Source organism: Pseudochaenichthys georgianus, chromosome 11 (assembly GCF_902827115.2).
Source record: "Pseudochaenichthys georgianus chromosome 11, fPseGeo1.2, whole genome shotgun sequence".
NCBI lineage: Eukaryota > Metazoa > Chordata > Actinopteri > Perciformes > Channichthyidae > Pseudochaenichthys > Pseudochaenichthys georgianus.
In genome coordinates, this window is record NC_047513.1 from 16681321 (window position 1) to 16692201 (window position 10881).

Genomic DNA, 10881 nt, shown 5'->3' on the forward strand with positions numbered 1-10881 from the left:
AAGTATCATCTAGTCTAGTGCATTGTTTACCACTACACCCTTTTTACCAGGAACTGTTAGAAGCAAAAAAAACAACAACAACATATTGACATGGAATTTCATTGCCACGAAAAAAACAAGTGAGCGTGCACTTGAAACCACACCATTAAGTCCCTACCAGGCCATCTCCGCGCGCCGCTGCTGGTCCCACAAGATGCTCTTTTTCTTTTTTCTTCCTCTGATGAATAAAATTAAGCACTTCCATCCCTCTTGCTCTCTCTCTCTCTCTCCTTCTCTCTATCACCCCCCCCCCTCTCTCTCTCTCTCTCTCTCTCTCTCTCTCTCTCGCTCCCTATAAAACTGCAACAGCTGATCTCGTGCACCAGAAAGAGCCGCAGCTCCGCACGCGCCAAGTAGAGGGAAGAGAGACAGAGGAGAAGAGGAGAGAGGGAAAGAGAGATTCAGAGAAGAGGTCTTTCAACTGCAGTATTAAAAAACATTTTAGAGCAACAATTTGGAGGAACTGCAATGACATTTGGCTCATCAAGTCAAGACGTTTTGTGGACTGAACGTTTGTCTTTTTAAACATCTTTAACCTTCGTGTATCTCCTACCGTAATTCTAAAACTCACACAAATCCAGATTGATTTGACTCACCTGCTCGGGAGCTTCCAGCGGATTGTGTTTCGCTTCTTGCTGAGCTGATTCAAACCTCCGGAAACTTCTTATTCTGTCTTTTCTGTCTCCGGTGCTGAACGGACAGTGGCTGTGGCACGAAGAAGAAACAGGAGTCTCGCGCGGAAGGGGAGCTGTCCGGTGCTGAAAGCACGAGACCGACCAGGAGCCGGCGAAGAACTGCTCTGAGAAACTGTTCAGTCTTTATATTTTGAAGAAACGGAATAAAATAATTAAAACAAGAAACAGGATAGCCACAACTGGAACTGGTATACATATTTTTAACCTTTCAGAACTCTACAGGTCTTCCAGTGGAGAGCAAAACAGATTAGCAGCAACACATCACAAGTAGACTTTAGGTATGCTAGAAAACACGAGGAGCAATTGGTTTGTGTGATCTTTAAAAGCCATGTCTCCTATCTTAATTGGAGGGACTGAACGCACCTTTAGTAGCTGAAACCAGTTTACGATTATTAAAACCAAGCAAATAAGAGTTTCAGATAAAGGTTTTTGTGGAGTTTGAAGTGGAAGACAGAAGGAGGGTGTGTTTTTGTATTGCATAAGTGAAGGAGCAACTACTGTCCCATCATGCCTCGCTCTTTCTTGGTGAAGAAAATCAAATTGGACGATTTTTCGGCTCAGCTGGAGAGCTCATATAGTCACAGGAGAGAAGCCCTCAGTCTGCGATTCCATCATCATGACAAAGGTGAGTCACACACACGCACAAACACACACACACACACACACACACACACACACACACACACACACACACACACACACACACACACACACACACACACACACACACACACACACACACACACACACACACACACACAGTATATGCTACATTATCCGGGGTATTTCTTCATCATGAGATTTAAAAGCATTAGTCATGAGTGTTTCTGAAGGGTGAGGGGAAAGGAATTACAGGGTCAGACGGCGGTCGCTGCCCAAGAGCCAAGAGTGTACCAATCAAAGGCATTGAAAATGTATTTTTCTTGCCAAGATTATTTCCATGAAACTTTATAATGTGGAGAAGAAGGTCAGAGAGATGGCAGGAAGTGAGAAATGAACATATTCCACCTACTGAGATTGAACAGCCACATGCTCAGAGATGTGAAAGAGACACACATTGTTTAAGTGATATACTGTAATGTACTAAATGCACATTGAGTCTTTGAAGTATTCAGCTCAGAGGTCAAAGGAGAGAGCAGGGGTTTCTCAACTGTTCCTCCTCAGGGTGGATTCTTGATGACTCAGTCATGGTTAAATAAAGCAAATCTTATTAAAAAAAAAAGCAACATGTTCAGACTTATTATATAAAGATGACACACCTTTCCTTGAAAATTGAAAACATGTATAAATTGGGCATACAACATTTTTTATATTTTAGTGCTTTCCAATGTGAATTTTTTGGCAACTCCATTATTAATGCTGTACCAGCAGGGGCAACATAAAGCAAATAAAGCCTCATTAGTCTTTCAATGTAACTGTAACAATTGTACATTTGGGCTTTCCCACACTCTTATAAACTAAAAATGAATCTTGATGCAACGCACACAAAGTACATCTCATTAGTCCACACACATTACAGAGGAGAGATGGACTTTTATTAATCCCCGTGGGGAAATTGTTTCTCTGCATTTGACCCATCCTAGTGTTAGGAGCAGTGTGCTGCCATTTTGAACGGCGCCCGGGGAGCAGTGTGGGGAACGGTGCCTTGCTCAGGGACACCTCTGTAGCACTTGGTCTTGCCGGGACTTGAACTGGTGACCTTCCAGTTGCCAAGCCAAGTCCCTATCGACTTCGCCACCACCGCCAAGGGGTGCACAGGGTGTACAGGGAACACATATGCAACAAAGCAATTGTTGTGAGCCGCCAAGACCTTTCAATGCTGATACGCAACAGGCAGCAAGAGAGCAGATCTTTTTGAACATGAATAATTATGCTTATACATTATATCACCATGCAGTTGGATTCTCTGTTGTTCTGTTGCCTCGTGTTTTATTTCAATCAGGGTTTTTACAGCTGCTGTAAGCCTCTTTGCAATATTGCAAAGCGTCATTGATTCCCATGCGTTCTATAATTCTGAATACACAAAATGTGTTATATTGTGATGCAACAGGAGCTTTGTGAAAGCAGCATTTTTCATGTTAAAATGAAATAACATTTACCAAAGTATATCAAGTGACTATGTGCAATGTAAAAACGAGTTGCTTGCAGTCTCAGATCCAGAGAGAAAGAGCGCCAAACTGTGCACAGATACTGTATGGAGCATTTAGCCTTTTTAAATTCCTTTGTTGTGTTTTTTTCAACTGCAGCAGGCAGATGTTTTCTAAAGGTTAGCTCTGAAATAAAAACATATAATAAGGCTATCTGGTGAGAAAAACAATGATATAGTGGAGACCAAATTAGAGCAAAAAACGAAAGTGAATATTGAACTTATTATAAGCTGGCTAATTAAACCATGGCTAAAGTTTAATAATTGTGTTGCCTTGTGTCTGCTCAATGCGCACATCAATAATTGCTATGTCACCGGTTGGCCATTTCACCGTAATAAGCAAATAATGAGCCTGGTTTGTGTGTCTGTCAGCTTGTTTCTGCCCCCTAGTGGTGAGACATTCTTAAGTGCCACTTTAAAGTGATGGGGGGAGAAATTGTGGCTGTCACCCAGCACAGGGAGAAGAATGCACAACCTAGTACAACCTGGTGGTTTTCACATTGTACCAAGGTCACCTGTGAGATGAAGAGATCCCAGGTGCTCCAAAGACAGAGTGAACAGAGACACAAAGAAACATGCAGCAGCAGCAGCTGGGTGACAAGCATGTAAAGATTGAGGCTGCTATCCCTTGTTATAAATATAACAGGAGTTTACAACTGCAGCTTGTTGCACACACACACAAACACACACACACACACACACACACACACACACACACACACACACACACACACACACACACACACACACACACACACACACACACACACACACACACACACACACACACACACACACACACACACTGAACATACACACACTGCTGTGTTTCTGTCAACTAGGCACATTTCCCAAGCAGCTTGCACAGCTGAGTGCACAGCATTACAGGCACACACGCACGCACGCACGCACGCACGCACGCACGCACGCACGCACGCACGCACGCACGCACGCACGCACGCACGCACACACACACACACACACACACACACACACACACACACACACACACACACACAGTGACCTACAAGTGTCCAAAGCGCACGAGTGTGTGTCAGTTACTGCTGGTTTAGATCAAAAATTAAATTGTAGCTTGCAGCTTCCCTCACTCTCTCTCTGTCACTCTCTCTCTCCCTCGCTCTCTCTCCATCTTTTTTCTCTCTTTCTAATTCTCTGTATTTCAAAGACACATAAAAGGAGGATGGCTTCGGCTGGCAGAGTATTTTAATCTTTAATAAGCATTTAGAGCAGCCATCAGCTCTAATGCTGCTAAAGTGCTTTGAAATGAATACAGAGTTGACACAGCGAGACGGAGACAGTTGCAGAGAGACAAAGACAAACAAGCAGAGACAGTATCCAGACGGTGGGTATACTGTCAGCAATTACGGCTAGCAAAACACTTTCTAAAAAGAGGATACCGGGGAACGGTCATGTTTAATTGGCAGAGATCATAGACAAAGCTTCCGTGAGAGAAATGAGATCCACACTCTGAGTTTGCATCTTCAGGAATATTGCATCCTAAAGCAGGGTTTGTTATCATTCGCTACCTGTCAGTCACATAGACGCAGCTCAGTCTGGTGCAATTACATTCACAGGGAAGTAAACAAACAGCTACAGAAGAGGTGACATGACACGCACTGAATCCTGGAGGGGGATCACTTTGGATACAAAACATTTTTCACCAGAAGTGTAATGTTTTTTAGTCTGTGTTCCCATCCGTACAGCACACTGGTCTTAAGCATTATGTGGTGGGAAGATATCAATGCAATTGGCAATAGATCCCCACTATCTGGAATGTTCCCTTTGCAAATATATTAAGATGACTCTCTTACTTAAGGCCGTTGCACAACAAGTACAGAGCTTTTTGTATGCATTATAGAAATAGGCCAGACGACACAGAAACCTTGCAAAAAACATGAATGAAGTTTTTGAGTATAGGTGTTTAAACCTGACACAATATGCGCTTTTTATTTTCAAACGTGCAACAATTTCAGATAAAAAAAGACAGACTTTGTGTTCACCACTTCAAGTATGTTGTTCGCCTGTAAAGAGCAACTTATGTGAAGCTCTGCAAACATTCCAAGACTAAAGCTGTTCCAGGTCAACCTGATATGGGTTCAATATGAACACTTGGTCATATCTCTGGGTTCCTCATGCTCTATAAAACAACACACACACACACACACACACACACACACACACACACACACACACACACACACACACACACACACACACACACACACACACACACCACACACACACACACACACACACACACACACACACACACACACACACACACACACACACACACACACACACACACACACACACACACACACACACACACACACACACACACACACACACACACACACACAGTACTTTGTTCCAGAGTGCCATGATTGAATATTCATGATTTTTCTCTCTCTAACTCTTTACAACCCTCCCTCTCTTGCCCCCCCCCCCCCGTCATCTATTTCTTTCCTCTATTACTCCGTCTTGATTAAATTCAAAATGTTAAATCATCATGAGAGCTGTAAACAGATTGCCAAACCACCTAACCACCATAGCTGGCGTAACACCACTCTCACTTTGCCACAACTCATTTTTCCTGCCCCATTTATTTATTTCGTCTCCGCCGTCCCTCACCTCACTCCACTTCCCTCTCTCCCCCTCTATCTATCCATCTTTTGTTCTCATCATATTATCGACCGGCTTCTGAGCTTTTCTGAGAACTGCATCATGAAATGATATTACCAGCAATAGTATCTCCTCTGCTGCCTGTGTCTAAATGCTCGCAGAGTGCTAATTGAAATGGAGAGCTATTGATCGACACAGATCCACAGGAGTCATGGCTGTGGGGGTCTGGCTGCCAGTCTCTCCTTGTGTCTGTTGGACTTCAGCCTGTTGAGTGGAGAAACACCAATAATAGAAATACTGACGCAGCTCACATCATAGCATGGCAACAAATAATTGATCAGTTTTGTCATAAATATTCATGTTGCTTAAGAATACAATACTCAAGGAGGCTGAAAGGTTATGGCCAATGCACAGTTATCAGTGTCACGTGCCCTTGAGCAACGCACTAGACTCCCGGCTGCTGTAATAAAGACGAATGTGTTGAAAAGTCAACCTTCTGACAGCTCAGAGGTGATTCTGTGCCGCCTTAGACCTGACAGGAAAGGTGCAGTTGTTGAACACTTCAAGAAAAAGAAAAGAAAAATGTCCCACTGAGAAGAAGAGTGTCCTCCTTGCTGGCAAAGACATAACAGCACTTTACTACCACTATAAATACCTCAACTTCTCCTGCTTCCTCCCATCTTCTCTGCTTTATAGAAAAGGGTTGTGCTTTAGATGAAACCCCTTACAGTGTGGGTGCATCTTAAGAACTGACGTGTGTCCCCTGTGCTGACCTTGTCTTGTATGGATGCAAGTGTAAATGTGAAAACAAAAATATAAAATGTTGGTAATGTGACCTAGGTGGCCCAATTGATATTTAGAAACCAGAGACAGCCGGTTTTAATCACTCATAATATCAGGGAACAACATGTGAAGCAGCTCTCTGAATAATGAATGAACATTGAGTTTGATGTGTGGCTTTTGTTTTAACAATATAAGAAAAAAGGTTTGTAAAGGTATACAGTAGGTATAGCAGTGGATACGCTGGTGTTCTGTGGATGAAAGTAATTCACTCACAAGTATCCAAGATCCCTGTAAAGATATTTAAACACGCTGCACCTGTTTGGTTTTACAGGTTGTGTTTGACATCCCGGCTCTATCAGGCCCTAAAGATACATCACACAACAACTGAGGCCATACAGTATAACATAAGTACTATCTTGTGCAGTGCAAGTGATTTCCAAACCTACATGTTTTCTTATTGAAAGCCTAGCTAAATTGTCAAAGGAAAGAAGAAAGGATTCTTGGATTGCATTCACTTCCCTTTATAGTTTAGGTATCACTCTCGTTGCGATCATGTAGCTTTTCTTTAAAGATTTTCCAACCAATCAGTTTCTAATTTCCAATCAATGCCTGTCCTGGTCAGATGACTTACCTCTCTCTCTCTCTCTCTCTCTCTCTCTCTCTCTCTCTCTCTCTCTCTCTCTCTCTCTCTCTCTCTTCAGGCTACGTCAGCGACTACCTTAGTCCTTCCCCATATGATGTTATGGCCGGAAGTGAGTCACCTGTCATCACTAAAGTGGCCTCCCCTGTCCGCCCATCAATCATCTATAGCCACATCGAAGACACCTATTCTGGTATCCATGGTGATGTCCACGGCGACTCGGACCAGCCGGACAGCCCGCGATCTGAAGTTTCCTCATCAGCAGGTGAATACATCAACGGGGACGCGGCGGTGAGCGATGAGTACACAGTGGATGCGTTTTTCATCATGGACGGACGGTCACGGAGGAAGTCCACAGGAAACGCCAAAGGAGCCATCCAGAGGCACTCCTGCAACGAGTGCGGAAAGTCCTACGCCACGTCCTCCAACCTGAGCCGCCACAAGCAGACGCACCGCAGCATAGACAGCAAGATGGCCAAGAAGTGCCCCACATGTGGGAAAGTGTACGTGTCCATGCCAGCCATGGCCATGCACCTGCTGACCCATGACCTCAAGCACAAGTGTGACGTGTGCAGCAAAGCGTTCAGCCGGCCGTGGCTGCTGCAGGGCCACATGCGCTCGCACACGGGGGAGAAGCCCTTTGGGTGTGCGCACTGTGGCAAAGCGTTCGCCGACCGGTCAAACCTGCGTGCTCACATGCAGACGCACTCGGCCTTCAAGCACTACAAGTGTAAACGCTGTGACAAGACGTTTGCACTCAAGAGTTACCTGAACAAGCACTACGAGTCGGCGTGCTTCAAGGGGGCTTTCTCCCCGATGAGCTCACTGAGTGAATGATTGGTTCCAAAAGGTTGACTTTTGTTTGTTTAAATCAGATTTAGCTGGCCTCCCGCCCTACTTTGTATGCTTTCTCCAACAAGAGTCTTCTCTGCAAGGATCATGAGGCAAAAGAACAGATTGAGGACCATTGAGTCCATTTTTATCAAAACCCTCCAATCCCTCCTTTGTCTCCTTTTTTGGAAGTGAGGTGAAAAGTTTGCGATGCGTGATTTAGATCGCCACCTGCTTTGACGAGATACGTCCACTTTTGAGGCTGTTTTGAGTATACGCGTGGATAAATGAAGCACAGTACATCTAGCTCATCATCTTTGAAGATACCTAGATCTTTTTATGTCCATATCTATCCTCGTGCCACTTCTTTTTTCCAACCCATGACGAATCAACACTGAAGCACAATTCCTCTCCCATCTCTGTCTTTCTGTGAGAGGACTATCACGTATAGCATGAATCACATCTTCTTGCAAAGAGATTCAATAAACTTTACACTGTAATGGTTTTTAGAGACAAATAAAACAAAACATTCATAATCTAAGGATAAAGGTGTTATCCTGCTTTTGAAACGGACTTTGGACGGAACTCATAAGGAGATCAAGCATCTAAAAACAATGAAAGCACAATGCATTTGTTTTCTGCAAGTAAGCAAAAATACTTGTGAAGCTTTTAATTTACAATAGGGACATGCTTTTCCTCCTGTTTACTGCGTTGGCCACTGACACATTTACACTGAACTGTGATCATTTACAAATCTTCCATACCATGGGATGGCAAGGTACACCTTTGGAGTGGGAAAACGATCTTTATGGTGATTTTCTTTAAACCAATGTCTTAATGGACACAGATATACAACATATTTTTAAGTTATCTTTCTGGTATTTGTGCTTTACTTGACAGTAACCTGTGGAAAGTATAAGGGAATAGTTACTCAACAAACAGTGTTTTCCTACAACCTAAATATGATGTTATTTATTTTTACACGTCAATGTCAGATGAGGATCCAGACATTTAAAATGTCTTAATTTTCCCTCTAAAGGTTAAACCTTTTCTCAAGTGTTGTATAAAAGTGTTTTTGTTGCCAGAAGGCCACACAGTGCTCATCTTTAGGTATTTTTAAGTGTCTATTTATTGCCTAATTTATTTATTTATGTTTTTGTAAAGGTATTGATTTGCACCTTACTTTGTTATATTTTGCCTTTGTTACAAATATGCCAAAGCATTTGACACTTTCGAATTACCGAATACCTTTTTACTTTTGTCCGCCACTTTAATTATAAAAACTACTGCATGCAAAAAATAACTATAGCCTAATAATGGAATCTATGCCAATTTTATGAATCTTTGGGATATTTTGCCAAACCTCTTAGATAACAGGCAAATTGAGCAAATTTCTGTCTTGGGCAATATTTCAGTCATATCCGATAGAGCAATAATGCATGATATTTTTGAAGAGACGTGAGTCATAACTGCTTGTAACATCTTGATTTTTTCAAGTACCACTATTCTATGTAGTTATGAGAAAGGAAATTTCAGGGAGTTAGCAAACCAAGTTAGTGTTAAATATGGAGGGTTGGGTTAAGAGCTCTGTGTGTGGAGGGAGTGTGACACTGTTGTGATTCTGAGAGGCTTCCCCCCCAGTGACATCTCTAATGGTAAAGTGTTCAAACAGATCAAATTAGCAAGAGAGTAGGTTTTCCAATCTCTGCTGATTAGTATGTAATATTATCTAAAACCATAATTCTATCTTGGCATCATTAGCTTGTTGACAATGATGTCTATGTAAGCATTAGGAGCTGTTGGTGCTTCCAGGGATTCACACAGATGACACGACTCCTTCAGTTGGAGGGCTCTGGGTTGGGTCGGGACGGGTCTTTTTGTACATGGTTTATGCACTGCCTGCCTCGTATTATTATTCTAAAACTATTGTAGAAAGTAGAAGGTAATACCATAGACCTCTGGTGCTGAAACATGGATGAAAACACAAACCCATAACCAGAACGATTGAGAGCTTTGGTGCTTTCTAAGTTCTTGGTTTGAGTAGTTGAATAGGTGAAAAACAACTTTACAGCAGCTGTTGAAATTAAAGTGATTGTTGAAGAAGAAAAGAAGACATTTTGTCAATATTTCAGCACCAGAGTGCATCGACAAACACTTAGTCTACTTTGAACTACCGTAGCCTAATATAGCCACAAGCTAGTTTACCTATTCTTATATAAAAGCACTTCCTGTTACGAATTATATCTTACAACTTTTTTTTGTTCAAAGATAGTAGCACAATGAAAGAGTTTAGATTCAGGTAGACATTGCCTTGTATGTAGAAATAACAACCTCTTTCTCCCTTTTCTACACTGATGAATCAAAGGTATCAACAACAACAAAGATGCTGAAATGTCACACGCTGTGTTGTCCTTAAATGACACATGAAAATATGCTTAAAAGTGACACATGGTATAAATAAACTCCTTTATTACACATTGTGTCATTTTTTTACATATGTGTGGGAGAGCATCTTCACGACACCTTTTTTAAGAGTGAATGAAAACTTGACTGTGGCAAGAGGCCTTGTAAATAAGCACCAATTTCTACAGATCTGTATAGAGTGACAGTGATGCAGATGATGATGATGATGATGATGATGATGATGATGATGATGATGATGATGATGATGAGGATGAGGATGATGAGGATGTTGAATTTCTCTGGAGCTTCCTTCTTTGTTTTGAGTTCTTCCTCTGAGGTTTTTTTGGACCTCCAGTGGCAGTTTTAAACAATGTAAAGCACAAAGACAACACTGGGCATTTTGTTTTACTTCCTAAATAAAAACTAGTTTAAAAAAGTTGTGTTGGGATTTTCTTCTTCTTCATTGAACCTTTCACAAGTTTCACTATTTAAATGCAGGGCTGCCAACATTTGAGTTCAGCTTGGAGTGAGATTCATTCATGTGTACAGTGTTACAAATGTATTGAACATGTACAAACTAGGGTTTCCCATTAATGTACCGGACGCTATGGAATACTTACATACACAGTGTACCCGCGACTCTTACAATGAAGGCTCGATAATCAGCTCACAGCATATAAAGTGGCATATAGGTGTAA

General features: G+C 42.1%; 1 protein-coding gene across 1 annotated transcript; it reads left to right on the plus strand.

Moving 5' to 3' along the window:
- Positions 1 to 385: 385 nt before the first annotated feature.
- Positions 386 to 10571, plus strand: LOC117454827 (transcriptional repressor scratch 1-like). Its single transcript, XM_034094030.2, has 2 exons — positions 386 to 1359; positions 7011 to 10571. Exons 1-2 carry the CDS (start codon positions 1242 to 1244, stop codon positions 7784 to 7786), a joined length of 894 nt encoding a protein of 297 aa, XP_033949921.1. The 5' UTR covers positions 386 to 1241; the 3' UTR covers positions 7787 to 10571.
- Positions 10572 to 10881: the final 310 nt, after the last annotated feature.